Genomic DNA, 24,499 nt, shown 5'->3' with positions numbered 1-24,499 from the left:
AATCCCCTTGACCCTGCCCTGTAACTGACCCTTGGGGAAAAAAAGCCCCCTGCACGGCTACTGCGCATGCTCTGAGCTGGACAGCTCCAGAGAGGGAAATTTAAAAACGGTTCGAGCCGCTACGGCGGCCAAATTGCGGAACGCGAGGGGCGAGCGCGAGGGAGCCCCCCTCCAAAACCCCCGCCCTCCCCAGGAGCGCCTGCAGCGGCGGCCCGGCGAGGATCCGCGCCAGGTACCACCTTGCAGGGTCGGCTTTGCTCCCTCCTCCGGGGCAGTGCCCTGCATTGCATTTCCAGGGTGGAGACCCGGGTGCAGGGGCCGTGGGGACTACCTCTCTCTGCTCCCCTTTTTTCCTTCCCGGGAGTCCCTGAGTGACTTTTGGGGCGGAACTGAGAGTCTTTTGGTGGGTTTCTGCGTTGGTTTCAGGATTGAAGTTTGAGAAACTCAGGGAAGTTTTGTTTTGTTTTGTTTTTTAGGCTGTGTTTCTGTGTGGCGGGGGGGTAGGGTGCGGGTGGGGGTTGGACTGATTTTCCAGCCAGGGTATGTGGCATTTCTGTAGGCATTTCAAGGGCGAGAGCCCAGCGGGGATTATTCCCTTTGCTAGTGGGAATTTGGTTCCCCCAGAGATACATACATGACACATTAAGCTGTCCTTTTTTTGAAAATTTTTTTTATTTTCAAAGTGATTGTAACAGAGCTGCGGTTGAAAATAGGCTGGGAGGGAATCTGTTTTTTCTGATTCCTATTTTGCAAGTCCACATTTTCCAAGACTTGACATTTGGATTCTAGAGTCTTCCTCCCCTTCCCCCACGAATTCGAAAGAACCTGCAATTCCATTCCATTCTCTTCCTTTGCTTCTGGAAACCCTGTAGACTTGCCCTGGGAAAGTGACCTGTGATGTCCAGAAATCCTCTAGTACCACTTTTTTTTTTTTTTTTTCTTTTTGAAGTGTTCTGCTAGTTGTTTGAGTTCCATCCTTCAGAACTGTGGGAAAACCGGGTTTCTACCCTGTCCACATTGTCACTGATGGGAGTTTTTGTTTTTTGTTTTTTGTTTTTTTTTTTCCCCTTCTTGTCTTTTCCCCGAGGAGATGATAGAAAGTGACATCTCATCCATGATGTCAGGAATTATTCGAAACTCAGGGCAAAACCACCACCCCTCTCCGCAGGAGTACAGGTGAGGGTTGCTTCAGCAATAACTAAGTCGCTATATTTTCAAATTGTGTAAAGTGTTTCTGTGCTAATGTTTATGGTTTCTGCCCAAGAACTATTGTTACATTAAATTCTGTGATTTTGCAAGAGAGGGAGAAGATCTCAGTCTCAAAATTGGCCTCTCTGAGGGTGTCTGGGCTTGTGGCCTGGGGAAATGGGACCTCTCAAAGCCCAACCTTTTGTCTCCTCCAAGGGAGGTCCCCTCCTGGGTGAGAGACAGGGCATCCTGGTGAATGTTAAGACAATAGATTGCTTTCCCTACAATGGCCCAAAAGGGGCTCCAGGAAATGCCCCCCAAAAGCTTCGGGGGGGTTCTTGGTGGTGGGAGGAACTGGCTTACATCCTCTTTGGATGCTGGAAAAGTTGTGAGTGGGAACTCCTGAATTCTTAGCTTGGCTGTATGATTTTGAGCAAGTCCCTTGCCCTCTCTGGGCCTCATTTGCTTGTCAGTTAAATGATACTCTTGAATTAAGGTCTCTCCTGGGTCTCATGTATTTGAGGAATAAATTTGGTGGAGTCTGAGGCCAAAATAAATGATTTCTTGAGACAGGATGAAGCAAGGTACAATTGGGTGGGGGAAAGCTCCGCAGAGCCTTTGCCTTTTTGTCTTCAAACCTCTGAGCTCAAACAGCCCCTAGGGGGTCAACCAGTCCAGTTCCCTGCTTTTATAGCTGGGGAGACTGAGGCCAAGAAGGGAGAAAAGGTTTGTGCAAGGTCACATAGCAAAGAGAGGGAGAAAAAGGAATGATCTGGAGTCTCCTCCCAGCCACTCTCCCTTGAGCCCAGGAGGCTTGAACTGGTTCCCAGTGCCCCACCCATCATGGCAGGCACGTTCATGGGTTGAGGGGGCATGGCCCAGATTATGGAGTAGGGACAGGACAGGGCCTGGCCTGGGAAGAGCAGGCTGTCACCTCGGATCAGCCCTGTTTACCCAGGGGCTGTCTGGCCTCCTGGGGGCCACTGCAACTCCCCAGCAGTGCCCTCTGGGGTGGACCAAGGCCCCCAATTAGAGGGAGGTTGCTTCCTCAGGGCTGTGGGCCTGGAGGCTGCCTTCTGAGATCCAAATGAAGACGCAAATGCAAACAGCTATTTGCTGAGAGCTTACCATGTGCAGGTCCGGGACCCCAGATGGACTCCAGGCATGCAGCACTCTTTGAGCACCTACTGTATGCCCAGCTTGGGAGCTGCTCTGATTAGCCTCCACTGTACAAGTGAAGAACCGAGGCTTGGAACAATGAAATAAAATCTTTAATGGAAAGCAGGAAAGCACACAACCACGGACCTCTAGGCTTCTTTCCAGCCCTGAACGGATTTAAATCATGGCAGGTGGACCAGGGGCAGCCTGAGGGTGAGGAGGAGCTTGGGCTGTGAAATCAATTATGATCCCAGCTCTTCTGGCTGTATAGAACAGTCTGAGTTTCCTTCATCCATAAAATGGGACTAGAAATAGTACCCACCGCATGGAGTTATTAGAAAGATTAAACACAATTTTTAGCTCAGCCACTTGCCAGTTGCATGATCCTGGGCAATTTCCCTTCTGAACCTTCATTTGTCTGCACAGCCGGGCTCATAAAAGTTACCTCTCACTGATTTTAAGTGCAGTATCTATGAAATTGTCTGGCCCGCAGGAGGCACTCCAGGTCTGGGGGTGGCTCTCCTTCTGTCCTCCCAGCTGGAAGCCAGCATTGGGAGGTGAGGGAAGCCAGTGCTTCCCTAGTACCATAGAGGCTTATTGTTGCCTAAGGCCCCCCCGTAAAAGCCCCAGAGTTAGGGAATCGGGATGAGAACAGGGGCTGCTCTGGTGTCGGATGTGTGTGCAAGTTCAAAAGCCAGCTTTGGACAAGTCGAGTTTCCTCATCTTTCAAGTGAGCACAATGAGGGCATGTCCCTCCTGTGGCTGCTGGAAGGACTGAGTCCGTTTTATAGGGCAAGAGACACAGAACCAGCAGGTGCTCTTGTTCTTATGACTTAGTTCCATCAACGAGGCTGGCTTTCTGCAAGAGAGGGGGTCTAGGGAGTTCCTTGGACCCTCATCTTCTCCCAGGTACTGCCCAACAGGGACTCCCACCTGCTCTAACCCTTGGGGTCTCAGTTCCCTGTGTCTTGGCCAGCCCAGCTCACAAACTGTCTGGGGGCACTGGGCAAGCTGCTTGTGTCCAGAAAGAGCAGAGAGCAGGCAGTAAGCTTATGGGGGGGGGGGGGGGGGACTCTCAGTACCTACCTAGTTCCCTGACCAGCTGGCAGGGCTGGGGCCAGTAGAGCAAGGAGCAGTCCAGCCTTAGCCCCCCACCCAGAGTTGCCTGGGCATCCTGCCTTTCCTGTTTGCATGGATCCAGGACTTTCTTGTGTTCCTCGGCGAGCATGCCTGGAAGGCAGGGTAGTAATAAAAAGAATTGCAGCTGGTGGTCTCTTAAGCCTTCACTACCTGCGCCACAACCATCCCCATGAGTGTAGCCTGCCTGTGCCCGGTTTGCAGATGAGGAAACCAAGGCTTGACCTGTTAAAGTGGCTTTACATGATGACACAGTTATGGGTAAAGTGGTGGTTGAACTAGAGGCTGTCTCACCCAGAGGGTATTGTCACCCCCACCTCCACTCCACTCTCATGTCCCACTGGTGAAGAATGCAAGGGCTGGAACAGAATAAGTTGCTCTGCCATTTTGCCGCTGTGTGACCCCGGACAAGTCACTATCCCTCTCTGTGCCTCACTCTCTTCATCTGTGAAATGGAGCAACGAGAGAACCTGGGTCACAAGTTATTGCAAGGATTCTGCAGTGACATTTCTGCCAAAAAGGAGTTCGGCCAGACCTGGAATAGAGTGCTTTATCATGGAGGAGAGCTTCGATGATCACGTAGCACCTCTCTGGCCCCTTCCAACCACTCCCATTTTTCTCCCTGAATAATAGCCAAGGAGAAGTTTATGGGCTTCTCATTGCCTCTCTTGTGTCTCCAGGGAATGGCTCCAAGGACCACTCAGGCTGCTGGTCCAGCCTGTTCCCAGCCCCCTTGCAGCCCTCCACACAGCCCTCCATCCCCAAGGGCTGCCTTTGGCCGTTAGCTTTCAATGGCTGCGTGTGGGGATGGAGGGGGTGGGGCCGGGGGACAGCAGCTGGAGGCTGCCCTGCCCCCCCCCCGCCCCCCCCCCCCCCCCCCCCCCCCCCCGCCGAGAGCTGTCGGGGAGTCAGTGGCTGGGCTTAGACAGCAAATTGGCAGCAGGCTCCCTGCCTGTGACGCTGGGGCCTGGGGCCAGGGCAAGGGCCAGCCCTGACCCCACGGACGACAGCAACAGCTTATGTTAGATGCAAGTTAGCCTGTTCCCCTTTGGCTCCGGGCTGGGAGGGAAGTACGCTCATCGAGGTTCTACAAAATAACGACTTCCTAAGCACCTACTGTGTGCCAGAAACCCATGAAACTCCTTAGGAAGCTCCCCATCCCCTTCAGTCTTTATATAACAACCATGAAATTAGGTGCTGGCATGATCCCAATTCACAGACAAGGAGACTGAGTCCAGAGGCATACATTCAGGAAGGGGCAGAACAGCAGGTTTCCACCCCCTGCCCCAACTTCAAGAACTTATCCTAGAGGTCAGGTCCAGCCACCTCCTTTTACAGATTGGGCAACTGAGGCCCAGAGAACGAAGGTAGACTGCTGGCTCCTTGGACCCTCACCTTCTCCCAGAGCCATATCCCCCCTCTAAGATGTGCACAAAACCCTTCCTCTCTTTGGACAGTGGTTTTTTCATCTCTGAACCACAGTGCTGGCACAGAATGGATGCCTAATAAATATTCATTGGGAGATGGCTAGCTTGCTCAGTGGCATGTAAGAACACATCCACGGAAAGGCAGGGAGGTTTATACTCAAATGATGACAGGACCCTGCCGTGTGGACCAGGGTGGGCAGACGCTACCTGCTTTTCCTCTCGAGTCCCCTGCTGAGCTGCGTGTGTGTGTGTGGGGGGTTCCCCCCATCAGTGTGGCTCTGCCCATGGGTTGTGACCTCCTTGCAGGAGGGAGGGTGGGGGCCCCATCTGTCAGGGGCAGTGACAGTCCCCACATCTGTACACCCCGTCTCTTTCCGGGTGACCAGAAGCTCCTCGGGCTACCTTGCAGGCAAGGAAAAGAGAGGTAGCCTTCCTGGGGGTCCAGGCTTCCTTTGGGGTCTTGGGTTCCACCCCAAGAAACATGGGCACACACATGCACAAACCCACTGCCCACCCTCCCACCAAGCAAGTCCCAGCCAAGTTCTAGAAAGGAAAGATTCTCTTTTCCAGGCTCCTAATCAAATCATTTCATACTAAGCTTACTCTTGGCCCCGAATTCCCGAGCTTGCTAAACTGCATTTGGTTTTCTTTTTCCTGTAAACGGTTACAAAAGATTTCAAAAGCTACGTTAGCTAAATAAACACCACCATGAAATGCTTAGTCCCTTTTGTGTAAAGGTTGGATTGGAAACAGGAACAGTTTGTGGTAATGTAACAATTTCCTACCAACCACATCTCCAGGAGGCAGGTAAAACCTCCGTGTTGTAATCAGAGCGGAAGTGATGTCCCAGGGCTGAATGTGCCTCTGTCTTCTGCTCCGCTGGGATGGTAACCTGTTTCTCCAAAGACAGTATTTGCTGTGGGAACCCCTCCTAGGGACCATGCAAAGCCAGAGGAGAGGAAAGAAGGAACGTTGTCTGAGCACCTGCCATGTGCTGGGCTCTCTTCTACCTTCTCTGATCTTATCCTCACAGCTGTCCTCCATGGTGGAAATTATTAGGAGAATGATTCCATTTTATAGATGGGAAAATCAAGATGCAGAGGGGCGACGTGATTCACCCAAGGTCACATAGCTTTGTTGAGATGGGATTTGGGTCGTAAAAGGTTGTTTCCTTCCATGGCACAATTACTGTATTAACAGCAAGGAACCCCGATATAGGAAACAGAGTTCACTGCGGGCTTTGCACTGGAGCTCTGTAAGCGAAAATCTCCGCAGAAACAGTAATCCTTCCCCCAGTACAGGTGGCCCACTGCAGGCACAGCCAAGTCCCTTAGCAAGGGCTCCACGGAGTTTTACTTTTATAGCAACAGGCTGGCAGGGGTCCAGCTCACCTCGGGGGAGAGGAGATAAATATTTGTCAAAGAATGAAAGCTGTGCTGGTCACTCTGGGACTGTAATCAGGTATAAGACAAAGTCATCCCTGACCTCCAGGAGTTTAGTGTCTGGAAGGCGGGGCTTGGCAATGCCTGAGTAAAATTAATGGGTGATCTCAGGGGTCTATGCTATGTAGACTTTAAGGCTCTAATCATTCCAGGGAATGGAAAGACTGGGAGATGCTGGACGGGTCTGGGAGGCTTCCTGGGGTGGGGGTATGGCTAAGCCAGGCAGGAAATGGCTAGAGACTGGGCAATGCAAGTCACGTTCTAGTTGAGCTGGGCGGCTGGGCTGGAGTATCCTTCCACCTTCTCTTATTTTAGTGAAGAGGTAATAAATGCCCATAGGGTGCCAGGCCCTGTGCTGAACAAAACATAGGGCCTCCTAGTCCTTACCCTCTTAGCGTGGAAAGACTGGAAACATACATAAATGAATACTTGAAAAATACTTAATGTTCTGCAGACACATACAGGAAGAACCCCCAGGGTGTGAGTGGCCAGGGGAACCCCTCAGAGGAGGAAAGATTTGTGCTGTGCTGAGTAGCATGAGGAGGAGCCAGCTGCGAATGACTGCATGGAATAGCATTCCGGGCAGAGGGAACAGCATATGCAAAGAGCACTTAGAATGTTTGAGGAACTCAAGGATAGACAGGTTTGCTAGAATGGAGGAGATGAGGGCAGGAGAGGAAGGCAGGGGTGGGAGGCGGCCAGGCCAGACCACGATGAGTACCTGGACCCTTACTCCCCTAACGGGTTTTAAGGACAGGGCCACATTCTCACGTCTCTTTTGAAAGTCTACTCTGACTGCTAGGTGTTAATTCCATTCATTCCACAAATAGTTATCTAGCCCTTGAGCCAAATGTTGTTCTATACCCTTCCTGTGGTTTGCCCTGAACCAAGTGGCAGGCCCTATTCCCCCCTCTTGTCCACACATGCGGAAGTGGAATCTCACAGGCATTGAGTTACCTGCACAAGGACCTCTGTTAGGAGTAGGGCCAGGCCTGGAATCCAGGTGTCCCCGGGCTCACCCCTGCAGTGCCCTGCCCTCTTGGCTCAGCTCCCATCCCTCCAGCGACACGGCTGATTAATTAAGGACATTGTTAATTAATGTCATCAGGTTGGTCCCCTGGTCCATATAGAATGACAGCCACAGACTCCAGTGGTGCCTCGCTTTGCCCAGGGTCGCCACGGAGGCGCCCATCTGATCCTTCTAAAAATGAGGATACTGACTCACTCTTCCTGCCCACAGCTTGATTTATTTCAGCTAAACTGGCAGAGAAACCAAGCAAAGAGGCTCCGGGGTGGGTGGTTTAAGCCCCAGCTCTTTTGCTTCCATGCTGTGTGGCTGAGGGCTATCCCTTCGCCTCTCTGAGCCTCAGTGATCCCATCTGAGAAATGGGTTTGCTAAGGAGCCATCCCGCAGACTTTTGAGAGTTGAGGGAGGTGCAGACCAAAGAGGGCTGGCAGGGAGGTAGGCACGCTAAGGGACCGACCCTCCATCCTGGGTCACTTAGAAAGTTATCTCCTTGGACAGAGGCCCTTCTGTGTGTTGCCACCCAGCACAGCGAGTCGGAGTTCAGGGAATATTTCAGGAGTGCAGGGACACTCTGATGGTATTCTACATTAGATCCCACTCTGCTGAATTCTCGCTTTTTAGAAGACGGTTATAATCATGCAAACACTGCCATGCAATGCACACAGGTGGGCTGGGAACACACATCCCCCACCCCGCAACAAATACTCTGTGAGAATGGGCACAGACGTTAGCACCCCATGGTACAGATGAGCAAACTGAGCCCCAGAGAGGTAGACTCCTGCAGACCAGTCTCAGAGCTACTAAGTAGCTGGGTGGGATTCAAATCTAGGCCTGGCTGACCCCAGAGCCGACACTTGTCATCCCTACTTTGAAATGCCCCAGAAAAGGCAACAGGGGTGGGGAGGTGGGGTGGTAGTAGCTGGGATAGGCTCAGAGTATGGTATTGCAGAAGGCTTGGGACTTCCGATGAGCAAACTCACAAGGGCACACAGATGAGACATGTAAAATTCAGCACATAGTAGGCTCTTGGAAAATGTTGGCCAGATGAGTACACTGCTGATAGACTATTCCCCTGGCTACCACCTGGCTCCTAACCAGGGTCTAACCACAGCCTCCCGCATCCCCCACTCCCTCTGCAGTCTACCCCGAGTGGCCCTGTAGGCTGTGTGTCCATCTCAGTGGCAGCCCCACCGAGATGGAAGGGGCCCAGACCCGTGGTGTTCCAGATGGGGAAACTGAGGCCCAGGGAAAAGTGCTGGAGCAAGTACCTGAGGCCATTGGCCAGAGGTTACAGAGGCAAATTCTCCTGGATCAGCCTCACCTCTCCTATCTATGAAAAGGGGTGACGACACCCCCCCCAGGGGTGTGTGTGGTGGGGGGTTCTAATAAGGAAAGGAGGGATACATCCCTGTGTGCGGTGGGGAGCTGTTACTGAATTCAGGGGACCCTGGGGAGCCAGATAGGTCTTTTTATTTTCATTTTGCCCCAAAAGCTCTCCACCTGTTAATGAGGAGGGACCCCCCCTATTGATGATAAATGCCCCAGTTGGTTTGAGAAGGGAAGTCCTGTCCAGGATCACCTTTGGGACCCCTTATCTAATAGTTAAACCTGATTTTTCAGCGGAAAACTTAATGTTTCATCTGGTCTGATGCTAATGAACTAGGGTGACATTCTTGCCCATCACTTTTGGGTAGATGTCTTTACTATTCCTGTTTTATACACTGAGCCCCAGAGCAGGTGACCAACACACAGCCAGGAATGTTCAGACCCTGGTCCACCCACCTTGGGGTTCATGCCTTCCCCTAACCATTGTCTACTCTGACACTGTTGCATAACAGATGGGGAAACTGAGGCCGAGAGAGGAAGAGGCACTTCCCCAAGATGATAGAACTTTGGAAATGTGAGCAGAGACTTTACATGCAGGCTGCTCCCATGAGCTGTAGGGTCTTGGCATCAAAGGGAACTTGGAGGAGGCTTGGGCTCATCTTTCATCCAGTAGGGGCCTGACAGGTCATCCCTCAACTCCTGCTTGAATGCCCCCCATGAAAGAGAGCTCTCTACTTTGTGAGCTGCCTTAGTACAAGGCCCCCATTTTTACAGAGCTCTCCCTATAACTTCCTCCCTGGTGGGAGGTAAAGTGGGGGAGTTTTTTATAATGAAATATACTAAAACAAAAATTCCATGAAATCAGCTCCTGAAATTTCCAAACCTTAATCAAATTTCCAATTTTAAGGCAATGTGGAAACACCACAGATTTTTCCGTCATGACTGAAAAGAATGTTCCAGACCACCACTGTCTTGTAAGAACTTTCTGCGGTGATGGAAATGTTCCAATTCCATGCTGTCCAATACAGCAGGCACTGGCCATGTGTGGCCATTGAACCCTTGAAATGTGGCTGGTATGATGAAGAAGCGAAATCTGTACCTAATTTTAGTAAATGTAAATAGTCACGTGTGGCTTCCTATGGATAGCACAGTGCTAGAATTTTCTAGTATCCACAGAAAATATTTCTTTAACTGTTCCTTATGGGGCAGGGAGAGAGAACAATGGGGCTGTAACCAGCCCAGTCCTCAGCTGGGGGGCCGTAGACAGGCCTGTTTCTCCCTGGCCTCAGTGTCCCCATCTGGTAAATGGGAAGGCGGTAACAGTAACCACACCTGCCTGATCGGGCTGGGCACACAGCAGGGACTTGCCCACCCCAAGCCATTTCCATAGGCTTTTATAAAATTAAATAAAATTAAGCTGGGCCTTTTACCCCTGCCTGGCCCTGGGGGGCAGGGGGGCAGTGAGAATGGGGACATCTAGAAGGCTGGGTCTATTTGTTCATTTGTCCAATCCGTGAGGACTTATTGAATACCTGCTGTGTGCCTGGCTCTGTACTGGGCTCTGGGGGTACAGCTCCTCCCTCAGGGGGTATAAGGTTCCCTGCTTCAGCATCCGGTTCTTCTAGGGGCTCCTGCCCCCAGCTGTGGACTCAGCCCTGGTCCTAGCCCTGGTCCTGGCCTCCCTGCCAGAACTGGGGGTGCCTGAGAGCTGGGGGTGGGGTACAGCCCCTGTTCTCTTTGGAAATACCTCCTGACCCAGAGACTGAAAAGACAGACCTAGAGAGAGTGAGCAGGAGGGGGTCTAGGGAGACCTCCAGGATGGTAGGGCTGGATTTTGCCTTTTCCTTTGAATTGCAAATGTCCTGTTTTCTCCCAGCAGAGGGGAAACCCACTCAGGAGACTGGTAGAAGGTCACACATACACATCCCCCAGGGAGGAATCCCAGACCCTCACTGATGGTGCATGTCCCACAAAAACCATGTCCCCTATACACCACCACCCCAGCTCTGGGGGTGGGTACAAGGAATCGGTGCTGTCATTACCCCTTGACCCATCTTACAGGTGGGACAGCTGAGGCTGGAGATTACACGCCTGTCCGAGGGCCTCTGGCTGGGAAGCCAGAGTAGTTCTCGAACCAAGAAGTCTTTCTCAGGTGACACCAGCTGATGACCCTGTGGTTTATGCCATTTACAAGGAAGTGCTAGAAGAGAGTAGTAATGGGGCTCACCGGGGCATCTTTAACAAGGGAACTCTAGCCTTGGTGAGGGACAGGTGGCAGGTGCTTCACACAGCACCAGCACTGTGGACAGAGGGCTGACGCTCCTCTGCAGGGAGTGGAGGAGACAGATGGGTAAGGACCTGGGCTGGGCTATGGGAACGGGACCTATTTAGGGCCTGGCGCACTGCCTCCCGGTTCCTGGCGTGCACGGGGAAGAGGTCTGAATACGGGGGATGAGGGAAGTGAGCCAGGCTTCAGGGCCAGCAGACCCCCACCACAGAGCTTCGGGGCATCCATGTCCATGGCAGGAGACGGGCGGAGGTGAGGAATGCCAGTGTTAGGCACGGGCAGGAGGGAGGACCAGCAGGGGGCACGGGGCCTGGCCACCGACCCCAAAGGGAGAATGGGGACCAGGCCTGGGTTCAAGGTGGAATACACACTGGCCCGTGGGCTCCTTGAAACCACCCAAGGAGATAGAGACAGTTATACTCCCATTCTCCAGATGAGAAAATGGAGACTCAGGGACCAGAAGTGGCTTGTCTGAGGTCTCACAGCTAGGGGTCACCAGGACTTGAACCCAGATTTGTCTAGTCAAAGCTTGCACTGTGCCCGCCCAAGATCCTGTCACACCACCCTGGAGCTGTCCTTCCCCTGGAGCTTTGCCGGGAGGTGCCAAATGTGGCTTCCCAGCCTCACAGCTCATGGGTGGGACCCCAGGCTCTGGGCTGGGTCTTGAACTCTGCATTCGAATCAGGTCTTGGGCAATGCTGGTATCCACAACCCCACTTGTGAGCCGCAAGTTCATGGGGCAGGGGAGCATCACCCCCAGGGGCCCTCTGATTCTCTGCCTGTCCTACCACAGAAACAGCCTCAGACTGGAGCAGATAGACCTGGGTTCAAGTCCTGGGTGGCCTCAGTTTCCCCATCGGTACAGTGGGGCTGCCTGCTCCCCGTCCCTGTCGGAGGCTCTTGCAAGGACTCAGGGAGGCAGAGGCTAGCTCTGTGGGTGTTAAAAGTTCTGGACATGACAGCCACTGTTGCACCATTCTCTGGGTTGGTGGCCTGGGGTTGAGCTTATTTCAACCAGACAAGGAGGCATTTAAGCCCTCAGTGATCCGACAGCGGGGGTAGGGCAGAGAGACAGCAGTGCAAACTCACTGGCCCTGGCAAGGTGCAGGGAGCAGCCAGGATGCGGAGGGGTCCCTGAGCTTGGGGTTGGGGTGGCCAAGACTTACTGGATGACAAGTCACTCTTGGGTTGGAATGAGCCCACACGGACAGCCCGGAGCCCTAGCCCTGGTCTTTCTCTGGACTATGAATCAGAAGCAAAATGTTTCCCTTCTAACCTCAGTTTCCCCATGGGTCAAATGTGTGGTGAGATTAGATGATGTCGGAAGGCGCTTTCGCAGTAAGAGGCCAGAAGACAATGTGCAGTGAGCCTCCAGGGATGGGCACCGTTTTGAAGGTTGGCGGGGCGGGGGGAAGGAAGCAAAAGAGGGGCACTCCCTGCAGGGGGAATTGCTAAGACATGGCGGTGGGACCATGCTCGGGGGTCCCAGGGTGGGGAGGGTGGGTGGAACAGACACTGGGTGGCCACAGGAGTCTGCTTGTGCTCCTCACAGGTTTGTGTGTGTGCAGGGGGTGATGCTGAAGGAATGGGGAGCCGGGGTGGGGGCACACAAACAGCAGGACCAAAAAACCCATAAAAACACAGTCAGAATAGCACCATTTACCCCCCCCAACCCCCCCACCCCCCCACCCCCGCTCCACGAGCTCAGCAGCATCGTTAACCTTCTGCGATCCTCCCTTCGTGGGGAAACAGGCTCTTAGGCATTTAAGTAATTGCTTGGGGGTCTCAGTTTCTCTGTCTGCAGAATGGGGAGAGAGCATATAGTCAGTGCTCAACACACGGGAGCCGCTGGTGGTTGCAGCAACAGAGGCGGGTCCTTGAGACCACAGAGCCCAAAGCTTCCACAGACTTCCAGTTCTCTGGGGACCTGGCTAATAGTAACATTAATACTGGTATGAATGAATCCTGATGGCAGCTGAGTCAGACACCGTTCCAAGGGCTTTCCATGTGATCACTGCTGAATCCCCCTGACACCCTAGGAGAAAGGAAGTGTTATTAGCCCTATTTTACAGATGAAAAACTGAGGCTCACAGAGATCAAGTCAGTGGCCCTGGTACACAGGTAAGTGAAGACTAGGATTGGAAGCCAGAGCCCGAGCTCTTAACCACTCTGAGGACGATCTGTCAGTCACCGGCCGGCAGAGACCCCACTTGCACCCAGAAAGCCAGTTTGTTTACAAGCCCCCTCCCAACACCACTCAGGGGGCTTTGGTGGGGCTCTGGCTTCAGAACCTGCCAGCAGCAGCTCACCTCCATTCCTTCCTGCTGCCCCAGAGCCAGACAGAGCAGCAGGGGCAATGGGGAGCTACAGCAGGTAAGGGAGCAGGAGCAGGGCTCGCACCACCAGACTCTGGGAGGTCGGCCAGTCCTGGGGTGGATGGGGACCGGCCAGACACCCCCATGCATGCGGTGGGCGGCACACCAGGCCCTGCCCCTCAGTCTCACCCCATGGTCTCCACGGGCCTGAGGAGACAGATGGCATCTCCTAGGCCTGGGCTGTGGCTGTCCCTCTCCAGATGAGTTATGAGCAGGCTGCAGGAGTGGCAGCCGGGGGTGGGGTGGGGGGCCACAACGACAATGGCACAGAGACTCTAGGACAATGGGGGCCACGTGCCACGGGGGCAACAGTCGTTTGTCGCACAATGGGCCGCCGGGGGACAGCAGCCCGGCCAACTGCTGCTGCTGACACGGCCGGCCGGGTTTTCAAATCGTTTCCAGGCCCTGTTTTCCTACAAGGCAGCCAATGGCTGGGGCAGCCTGACGGTCACCTGATGCCAGCCTGGTGGGCTGAGGGCCCAGGCCCCGCACCAAGGAGCAGTTGTGGCCATGGCAACGCTAATTGTGGCCCTAAAACAGAAGGAGAGAGAGCGAGGTGGGAAGGAGGGGGGAGAGAAAAGGCGAGGAGGGACAGCGGGACAGCGTGGGGAGAGCCGTCCAGCTGGAGGGCGGCCCGGGGGGGGCGCTGAGACGGATGCCCCATGGTGGGTCCCCTGCCCCACACGGGACAAGGCTGGAGGCTGTGCTGCTCTCTCTCTCCCCCCTTTCTAGGAAGCCCTGAGACTTTTCTTAAACCGTGGCTCTCAGAATGTGGACTGGGGACCTCTGGGCCACACTGCAGAAGAGCCCTGGCCTGGTGGCCTGGTGGGTCTGGCGTGGGCTCTGGGTCAGTTTTCAGCCACCTTATCCCGTGGACAAGACACTGCCGTGGGAGCCCAGGGCCCTTGGAGCCGTGTGGCAAGCATGACTTTAGGGGTGCTGGGGAGGCCTGTTTACCCCACACTGGGGGGACCTGCCTGCCATTCCCAGGGGGTAGCCTTTCTCTTTCTGTGGAGAGTCTGTAGAGGGGTGGTGGACATCGGTCCTATAGGGGGTCTCCAGGGACTGCTGGGGGCATGGTGAAGAGCTTGGGCTTCAGGCCTGGCTGACTGGGTCCCAGCCCCACCACTTCCTGTTATGTGTATCTTTGGGCAAGCGACTCAGCGCTCTAAACCTCAGTTTCCCCAAATACAAGAGGGACCTGTGGGCGTATCCAACCTCTCAGGGCTGCTGCAGGGATTGAACAGGATTGAAAAGGACTGTGCCTGTTGAACACTGAGCTCCTCACCTCAGTTTCCCCATCTGTAAAATGGGAATACTACCACTACCGTTTGCCTCATGGGGTGAGGAGTGTTCAATGACTTACCACCCATGAAGGATTTGATATGGTGTCTGGCACATAGTAAGTGTTCAACAAACATTAATGTTTATTATTTGGGGGCTAGGTAGGGGCTAAGGTAAGATACAGTAAACACAGGCATGACTTGAGGATGTGGGATCTGGCTGCCAAAGTGGGGATCCGGGGACCACGCCTAGCCCAAGAGATGGACACATGAGGGTGGCTCAGGGAGGAGAGGGGCCAGGGATGATTCCAGAGGTGGAGGGGTACCCCCCCCAACCCTGCCAGGAGCCGACCTGAGCTCCCCGCCCCGCCCGAGCTCCTGCCCCTCCCTGTAGGCTCCTGGCTACCTGCAGTGATGATGACCTTCCTGGGGACCTGCAGTCCCTGTCATGGCTCACAGCGGTGGACGTGCCACGGCTACAGCAGATGGCGAGTGGCCGCATGGACCTGGGTGGCCCCGGTGCGCCGCCCCCACACCCAGGTAGGCACAAGGGTGGGGTGGGGGGTGGGGAGAGGCGTGGCGCAGGGGTGGTGGTGGGAGGGGCGCAGCCCAGCACTGCCCCCCAGCAGCTGGGTGACTGTGACCAGGTCTCTCACTCTCTGCGCCTCTTACTGCATTTGCAAAATATGCCTGATGACACCTTCTTCGGAGGGATGGGGGCATTCGTGTGCTCACCAGCATGTGCCAGGCTGTGGGTGAGCTCAGGGTTCAGTGACGAATAAAGACAGCCCCTTCTCTGCCCCTTCCCCGCTTGTGAACAGCTGAAGCAGTTGGCAAACTACAGCCCGCAGGCCAAAGGCAGCCTGCAACCTGCAGCCCGTTTTTTGTATTGCCCTTGTGTTCAGAATGGTTTTGCATTCTTCAGGGGTTGTAAAAAACCCAAAGACAGAAACCATACAGCCGGCAAAGCCTCAAATATTTGCTATCTGGCCCCTTACTGAAGAAGCCTATGGAACTCCGATCTTCAGAGAGAGGATACGTTGGAAGGTGCTGACAGTCCTGGCACATAGTTGGTGCTCAATAAATGGCAGCTAGCTGCTGTGATAGCAAGTGGACAAAATAGCGACACAGGAAGTGTTGAAAACAATCATCAAGGTACATTAAAAGTGCCAATAGATGACAAATTAGGGTCTAGGAATATTTATTTCATTGAACAAATTGTTCTTGGCCAAAACGTCTGTAGCAGGGGTCTGCAAACTCTTTCTGTAAAGGGCCATGTAGTCAATATCTAGACTCCGTAGGCCATAGGGTCCCTATAGCACAAGCCCAGCCCCAGACAATGTAAATGAACAGGCATAGCTGTGTACCAACAAAACTTTATTTACAAAAACATGGCACAGGCTGGATCTGTCTTTGCTGGATCAGGGTTTGCCAAACCCTGATCTAGAACCTCCAGATCCGTGACCTTGGGCAAGTACTTTCCCCTCTGACTTATTTTCTTATCTGCAACAAAAGGATAGCAGAGCTGCCCTTCTGGGGTGTTGAAAAGATTCAATGCCAAAAGTGCCTTGGACACACAGTAGGTGTTGTATGGCACGCGAGAGATGGGAAGCATGAAAGAAGGAAGCCCGTCCCTTCTCCCCTGGGCGGCTACACCCCTCCCACACTCCTGTCTCTATGGGTCATACAAGATGTGGTCCTAGTTCTCAGGGAGCTGAGGGTCTGGTCCAAGAGAGGGCAGAGCAGACAGACCAAAGGCACCACGGATGAGCCCAGGTGGTGGCCAGGACTCAGAAGAGAGCCGAGGAACCCCAAAGGCTTCCTGGAAGAGGTGGCCCCAGGGCAGGATCATCTTGCAGGTCAGCTTGGTTTAATCTAGAAGGTAGCCCTAAAGCAGAATGGTGGTGAGGAGCAGTGTCTTTCCCGGGCCCAGGACTGGGTGGCTGGCATGCAGGCGTGAGGACATCCGCTAGCTTAGGGGCAGGGCTGGGCAGAGGGTAGAGGAGGCACAAAGGCATTCAGAGCGAAGCCTGGTGGCCCTGGGAACCAAGATATGATTCTGAGGAGGAGAGCTGAACAATGAGTTGATGTTTGGGCTTCACAATGGACAAGAATCGAGATACTAATGACATCATCGTTATTATTAGTTACTGACTCCTGTTTACCAAGATGTGGTCGTGTAGCCAACAACGTGATAAGCACTGTATAGACATGACCTCCCTTAAACCCCCACAACAACTTCATATGTAGGTGATCTCGGGAGCTCCCCTGTACAGATGGGGAAACTGAGGCAGGCCCCAGGTCACACAGCTGGTAGGAACCCACGGCTCAGCACTGCACTCTGAGTGGTGATTTGCCAAGCACCTGCCATGCACCTGGTCCCAAGGGTGGGGGTGGGGGCTCTGTCCTCTGGCAGTGTCCAGGGATGGAGCCGCTCTGCCCGCGGACCCCATCCTTCCGGCCCAGCAGCTTCTCCGTGCTTCCCTTTTGCAGGTGCCTTGGCCAGGGCGGCTGACCTGCACGTGGGAGCTACTGCAGGTGCCCTGCTCCACGGCCCGGCTGGCGTGGCCCCCCCAGGCATGCTCGGCCTGAGCCCCATAGCCAATCACGGAGCCACTGTAAGCATCACCGCAGGGGTCAGGGAGCTCGAGCGGGGGTCCTCCAGGGCAGGGCTGACCCACCCTCACCCTAACCTCCTCTATCTCCTCTTGGGGCCCCTGCAGGTGAGTCAGATCCCTGTGGGGGGCCAGCCCTCATCCGGCCTGCAGGACTCGCCACAGCTGTACTCGTCCACCCCCCAGACACAGTTACCGCTCCCCGCAGGCCCGCAGCAGGTACCGGGGGCTGGGAGAAGGGTCCTAGACTCAGAGACACACCTCCCTGCATTGGGCTGGCCGGGAACCTCTCTGAGCCTCAGTTTACTCCCCTGCAACACAGGGATAGCTTTCGCCATGCCCATGGAGTTGTTCACTGGGTTCCCGAAAACCCCCGCAAGGAGCAGAGAGAGACAGGATTGTCTCCTGGGGCTGGCGACTTCACATCTTGCTAAATAGCATCTCCTAAAAAGCAAGCCTGGGGTGGGGTAGTGTTCCTGTGAGTGGCTTATGTCCTTTCTTACCTTCTCTCTCTGCCACGCTTCCCTGCTCTGGCTGTGGGAAGTGCCCTCCCGTGAGCCTGTATGGCTCCCCATTTGGAGCACGGTCTCCATACCCCCAGCCCCGCATGGCTGTCCATTCATCTCAGGAACTGCACCCCAAACACTACCCCAAGCCCATCTACTCATACAGGTGAGGTCCGGGATGGGCCGCGGCTATGGGGGTGGGTAGGGGAGGAGAGGGGCTAGGGCTGCCTTTAGGACAGCTCAGACTTGCAAGGGGGGGGGAGCTTTTGGCGAGTAGAGAGCCCCCAGAAGGGACGTGCTCTAGGAAGGATCAGCTCCCAGGGTGGAGAACCCACTCCAGACCCAGAGCCCGATGCTCTGTTCTGTCATTCCCAAACCACGCAGCCTCGGGGAAGCGGCTTGGCCTCTCTGAGCCTTAATTCCCTCTGATGTAAAAAGCCATCAAAATAATATTGTGTACCCTGCAAGAGTGGGGGGTGGGTGGTAAGCAGCCTAGTTAAGTCTAAAGGCCCACAGACATTCACTATGGGGAAGGAATAAAGAGAAGAAAAGAGTTTTCTCAGACTGGTACCACTGTCTGAGCTCAGGGTCAAGAAGGGCAAGGGGTGGGCAAGACCTAGGGCCATGGAAAGGTACCAGAGCTAACACCATTTGAGTATGGAAGGGCTGGTACTGGTGAGATCAAGCAGGGCAGACTTCCTGGCAGAGGGGACCTTGGGCTGTCAGCCTGAGACCCCTTTACCCCTGGCCTGCCCCACCCTTCACCTCCAGCTGTCTGATCGCCATGGCCTTGAAGAACAGCAAGACAGGCAGCCTGCCCGTGAGTGAGATCTACAGCTTCATGAAGGAGCACTTCCCCTACTTCAAGGTGAGGGGCCCCAGTGGAGTGTAGGGGTGTTAAGAGGCCGGCTGCTCTGGCCTCTCCCTCACACGGCCCCAGACCAAAATGGGTCACTGTCTTAGGTCACCAGTGATGCCCATAGACACCTGTGCATTCACACAGGCATGGCCAAAGAAGCCCAGAAGGAAGAGGGGGCCTTGGAGCCGGACCCTGCCCAGAGACGGAGTTCACCGGGCATCCCGGAGTGGGGGAGGGCAGAGGATGGCGGGGTCAGCTTAGTGATTCCTCACAGACTCCCTGAAACACCCTGATGCATAACACAGACGTGGCAAGAGCTGTTGCTTCTCTGAGCCTCAGTTTGCTCATCTGTAAGATGGGGAGAATGATAGCCAGCTGGCCAGGGAAGTGAGGACTCTGCAGGTAAAGGGCTGTGGCAGCTCCTGGCGTGTGACTGGCCATCACGAACATTATTTTTGTTGGCATCAAAGGGAAATAAGGAGCAGGAGGTCAGAGGGTACCAAGCTGCAGGGTCCCTGACTTGGACAGTGTCCCTCGCAGAAATATTGCAGACAGTGGTGTGTGCGAGTGTGGGGGGCAGGGGCTAGAATGTGAGCTGCACCGTAGTATCTGATTACCTAACAATTAAGTATGAGCATTGAAACACGACTGAATATACTTGGTCAGTTATCCGCATGATAGCATCCTCTTTCTCACTTGCTTCCTAAGGAGGAGAGGAGGAGGGGACGATTCGGCATCCCTGGGCTTGTTCTCACATAGTAACTGTTGGCTGGAGCTCATATGCGGCTGCCCCTTTAAAAGGGCGTGGCCCTCCTGGTGAGCCACAGTCCCCACCAGTCTCTCTTGTCTTCCTAACTCAAGGCCGGGCTTCAGACTCACTTCACCCCACCACTGCCATGCCTTGCCCCTCGAGACCTGTGTCTGAGATGCCCCTGGAGAGGAAGGGCTTACGGGGAGGTCTCTGAGAACATCTGTGTGTCCATCTGTCCCCACAGACGGCTCCCGACGGCTGGAAGAACTCGGTGAGACACAACCTGTCCCTGAACAAGTGCTTCGAGAAGGTAGAGAACAAGATGAGCGGCTCCTCGCGCAAGGGCTGCCTGTGGGCCCTTAACCTGGCCCGCATCGACAAGATGGAGGAGGAGATGTACAAGTGGAAGAGGAAGGACCTTGCTGCCATCCACCGGAGCATGGCCAATCCCGGTGAGGCCTAGACACCCCCACTGCCACCCGCAACACATGTCCCTGCCCATAGGTCCTGGCCTCGCTGGTGGGGACATGGGTGCCTGGTGGACTTTCCTCCTTTCCTCCCGGGAAACATGCCTCCCCTGGGGCAAGTCCACGGAGGGGTCTGATCAGAGGCCTGTGGAAAGCTGTTCAGTCTCCCAACACAGCCCCTAGTTTCTCACAGAGAAATGCCAAACTAAGCAAACATGGGAGGACATCACTTTCTTACTGTGCCTACTGCCTTGGCACCAAGTTTCAAAACAATAAAATAATAAAATAATAACACCCAGTGTGGGCTAAGATGTGGAGAAACAGGCACCTTCATAGTAGGATAGGTGAGATTCTCAGTTAAACTTTTCCAAGGCAAAATAATATATAAAAACCCTGCAAACTGTTCCCTACTTTTTTGGTCCAGTTATTTTACTTCTGGTAATGTATGCTGAGGATATCAAAAATTCCAACAAAAGGTTTACAGACAAAGTTATTTTAAAGATTTGAAAGAGAGAGAGCACATGCAAGAGAGAGGGAGAGCATGAGCGGGGGTGGGGGGCAGAGGGAGAAGCAGACTCTCTGCGGAGCAAGGAACCTGACAAGGGGCTCAGTCCCAGGACCCTGGGACCATGACCTGAGCCAAAGGCAGACGCTTAACCCACTGAGCCATGTGGGAGCCCATAAGTGTCCTCTTTTCTAAAATGTGTGCCATCTTAGATAGGTCCCGGAACCCTGGTGGTCCAGTCTCAAACTGGTGTGACATTTAAGGAGACTCAAGCCACCAACCAGATATAATTTCAGAGTAATCATCTCTCTTGCTTATAACCAAGAGCATTAAGGAGGATCCAATTTTCAACCCACAGCAACACCTAATGTCTCTTTAGTAGCAGGGAGCGGCTAGGACCCCTTGTGCATTCATACATTTTGTCCCAATGTCGTGGGACCTGTCCTCTCTGCCTTGCTTCCTCTTGCAGAGCTGTTAGCTTCAGGGACGTCCTTGAGCTAAAGCACTGTCCCAAAGAGAGGACGTACCGTTGTCATGTGAGGCTCCCTCATTCCTCAAAGACCCTATGCAATCTGTGATTTCATGACATTTCCCCAACAGCACTGTGCAGAGTGTACGGTGCCCTCTCATAGACGAAGAGACCGAGGTTCAGAGAATCTAAGGGAATTGCTAGGGTTACAGGCATGCTAACACGGGGGCCTGGGAAATGCAGGCCGGCTGCTGAGGGACCTCTCCCTTGCCTGCAGAGGAGCTGGACAAACTGATCTCGGACCGACCAGAAAGCTGCAGACGGCCTAGCAACCCCGAGACCACCGTGCTGACTCACGCCGCCACAGTGGCCATGGCCCACGGCTGCCTGGCTGTCTCCCAGCTCCCACCCCAGCCCCTGGTGACCCTGTCCTTGCAGTCAGTCCCCCTGCACCACCAGGTCCAGCCCCAGGCACATCTGGCCCCAGATTCTCCAGCCCCAGCACAGACCCCGCCCCTGCATGCCCTGCCGGACCTGAGCCCCAGCCCCCTGCCCCATCCTGCCCTGGGAAGGGCCGCCGTGGACTTCATCAACATCAGCACCGACATGAGCACCGAGGTGGACGCCCTGGACCCCAGCATCATGGACTTCGCTCTGCAGGGTGAGGCTACAGGAACGGGGTAGGGCGGGACAGAAGGGGATGGTGGGGGTGGGAGAAGCTGCAGGGCCAGAAAGATGGGGGCGGGCAAGCGAGAGGAGGTCCGTCTGCATTTACCCCTCAGCTCATTCCTTGGACAAGTACTTCCCAAGCGCCTCATGCTGGTGAATTATAGCAAGCGTTTCATGAGTGCTTACTGTATGCCCTAGCCATCACCCCAGTCCCACCATGCAATGGTCCTGGCAGGCCACTGCCATTTCCTGTCCCTATTCTGCTGCTGAGGAGATGAGACAAAGAAGTGAGGTCGCTGGCCTGAGGGTCACCTGGCTAGTAAGGGGCAGAGTGGTACCTCCACCCAGGGCTCTGACCCCCAGCTTTTACTCAGTAACCACTTGAGTGTGTGTGTGCCAGCCATAGGCCAGGTCACGCTCTGACCCACTGCCTGCCCCTCGGTCGTGCTTGGCATATAGGAGCTGATCGAATGCCTGCACGGACAAGGGAAGTGTCTTATGATTTGTCTGTTCACAACACGGGAGCTCCTACCGTGCGCCAGCCAAGGGCCGAGGACTCCTCCCTGCCCCTGCCCTCTGGGAGTTCTCTGTCTAGAGAGGGAATGGACTGGTTAGCAGGTTTGTGAGTTAGCTAGTGAGGGTGTTATTTACAGCTGTGAAAGGGTATATTCTGCCCTCCCTGCCTGTCCCCCTGGATTATTATGTAGGGAAATTGTTGTTTTGTCCCCAGGCTGGGCCATGGTGGGAACCCTGAGGGAGAGTCCATGTTTCTACACATTCCCCTGTTGAAACCTTGGGAGGATAACGGGGGTGGGGGGAGGGGGATGAAGTCTCTGATTGTCTCCACTCATCCCAAGGAGCCTGAGGCTCAGAAGCGACACTCCCCGGGATGCCCAGTGGGAAGGGGGCGGGCTGGGGCTGGAACTTGTCTTCTCCATGCCCCCTCCCCTGCAATCGCTGACTTTGAACCCTACACACGGTCTTTGCCTATTCCTTAAGTCAGGACTCGATCTCGGGTCCGTCTGTCCTGAAGCCAGCTCATCCAAATGCCTTTGTCTTTGAAAGGGAACCTCTGGGAGGAGATGAAGGATGGGGGCTTCAGCCTGGACACCCTGGGGGCCTTCGGAGACTCTCCCCTTGGCTGTGAGCTGGGGGCTTCGGGCCTGACCCCCGTCTCCGGCGGGAGCGACCAGTCCTTCCCAGACTTGCAGGTGACGGGTCTCTATGCCTCGTACTCGACCCCAGACAGCGTGACCACGTCAGCCACCACCTCCTCCTCCCAGTACCTGGGCGCCCCAGGGAACAAACCCATAGCCCTGCTTTGAGGTGACGGCCTTGCCTGCCCCCACCCCAGCCCCTGACAGAGAGCTCCCCGGAGCCCGGTGTACCAGGAAGTGAGGCCTCTTCCACCTGTTGGCGCCCCTGGCCCTCTCACTCCCCCGCAGGAGGCCTTCTGGGCAAACAACACCCCCCCCACCGCCAGGTCAGAAGGACAGAGGAAAATGGACAGGCACACCAGCTTCCCCTGACCTCAGTGACGTCCCCCGCACAATGCTCCTCCCAGAGAGTGACTTCTGAGAACGAGATTTCTGGAACCTGCACCCCCACTGGGCTCCTGAGAGGACCTGCAGCCCGCCTTTGAGATGGGACGCATTGGTGCGCCATGGGAACTCTCCGGCGGGGAGGCCCTTGAAGTCATTCCTCTGGGGCTAAGCATCCACTCGGGCCTCCCGAGGCCAGGAGCAGAACCAGCAGAACCGTCAGCTCCCCTCGGCCGGGCCCGGGCTGAACTCCGGGACAGGCATGCGCCCCCCACCCTCCAGCCCTGCTTTTCCTGCAGGCCATTGCACACAACAGATCCTGCGCCATGCTGGGCCCTGGGCCCCTGTGTACCTTTATTTATATTTATTGGAGCCCCTCTGCAGCATCGATTGGACCCCGGCCCCAGAATGAGAGTCCCCGGTCCCTGCCTGCCTCCCGGCAACCCTTCCTCCTAAATTTCTCCAGGGGCTCATGGCGCCAACGGGCTCTTAGAGCCTTGGGCTGCTTTTTTAGAACAAAAAGCTCTTGGGATACTATGGGACATCCTCTTTTTCTAAATCAGAGACCAGAGACGTTTCTGACTGCTTGGTCATGATCCAGATTGCTTCCCACATGCGCCCAAGAGGACGGGAGTGTACCTCACTCCAGGCTTGGGGGCTTCCGAAGGGGAGACCGGGATGGGAATGGGAAGGATGGCGGGGGCCATTCGTGCTGGGATTTAAGACACTGATGGAAAAAAAAGCAAAGGGGACCATGTAGAGCTTGCCCCGCGTGGTGAGAGGGCTGACGAAGCTGCCAGGCGGTGTGTTTATTGGCACCTGTTTGCCTCTTCCTTGCCCTACGGCTGTCTTTATGTGGTTTTCTTTCTTTCTTTCTTTCTTTTTCTCTCATTACCAATTACTGATTTCACAAGTGGTGGATTCTGCAGACCGTGGGTGGGAGGGATAGGAGAGCGGGTCCGGGAAAAGAGAAGGTAAAAGAGGAGGACCCTCCAGCCCCATCGATGCCGAGAAGTACAGTGGTGGTTCGGACCACTGTTCCCTCTTGACCAGCTGGATGTCCGGCTCCTGTGTCTGGGCATCCCCAAACCCGAGGACCAGACTCTTCACCAGACAGCTGCCTGGAGGGCTCAAGGCTGGGGCTTGTCTTAAAGGACCATCTTGAAGTACTTGCTACCTAGTTCTGGAACTTTCTGCCAAGCAGCCATCACCTTTAGACACAGACTGGTGCTGGCCATCTGAGCAAGACCGCTCAGTGGCTTTGTGCGATGTGACCCTCGACAAGTTAAGATGTTTGAGTTGTTGCCAATGAAGACCCCGTGTTCAGGAGACGACAAGACTCTCAGAGAGTAGCGTTGAATAACTGTCTTTTGTCAGTAAAGGCTGAACCGCAGCTCTGTGGCTCAGAGGGAGGCGTGGGCGGAGGTGAAGGACAAAAGTGTGGTTTGTCACTCACTGCTCACAGCT

General features: G+C 54.7%; 1 protein-coding gene across 1 annotated transcript; it reads left to right on the top strand.

Annotated features, from left to right (window-relative positions):
* The first annotated feature begins 1,090 nt into the window (after positions 1-1,090).
* Positions 1,091-22,816, top strand: LOC111156547 (forkhead box N4). The gene is made up of 9 exons (XM_022517514.1): positions 1,091-1,176; positions 15,045-15,190; positions 17,144-17,268; positions 17,374-17,484; positions 17,810-17,937; positions 18,543-18,639; positions 19,626-19,833; positions 21,100-21,483; positions 22,557-22,816. The coding sequence occupies exons 1-9, from the start codon at positions 1,091-1,093 to the stop codon at positions 22,814-22,816; spliced, it is 1,545 nt and encodes a 514-aa protein (XP_022373222.1).
* The last annotated feature ends 1,683 nt before the right edge of the window (positions 22,817-24,499 follow it).

Source organism: Enhydra lutris, unplaced genomic scaffold (assembly GCF_002288905.1).
Source record: "Enhydra lutris kenyoni isolate GAN:26980312 unplaced genomic scaffold, ASM228890v2 scaffoldscaffold46, whole genome shotgun sequence".
Classification (NCBI taxonomy): Eukaryota; Metazoa; Chordata; class Mammalia; order Carnivora; family Mustelidae; genus Enhydra; species Enhydra lutris.
The sequence above is the reverse complement of the archived record's forward strand: the minus strand, read 5'-3'. Positions and strand labels throughout refer to the sequence as shown.

Excerpts from the sequence above, each read along its gene's own strand:
- LOC111156547 (XM_022517514.1), top strand. The coding sequence starts at position 1,091 with ATGATAGAAAGTGACATCTCATCCATGATGTCAGGAATTATTCGAAAC. Across the intron at positions 17,269-17,373 it reads TAGCCAATCACGGAGCCACT|GTGAGTCAGATCCCTGTGGG; the intron begins GTAAGCATCACC and ends GGGCCCCTGCAG. Across the intron at positions 18,640-19,625 it reads AGCACTTCCCCTACTTCAAG|ACGGCTCCCGACGGCTGGAA; the intron begins GTGAGGGGCCCC and ends CTGTCCCCACAG.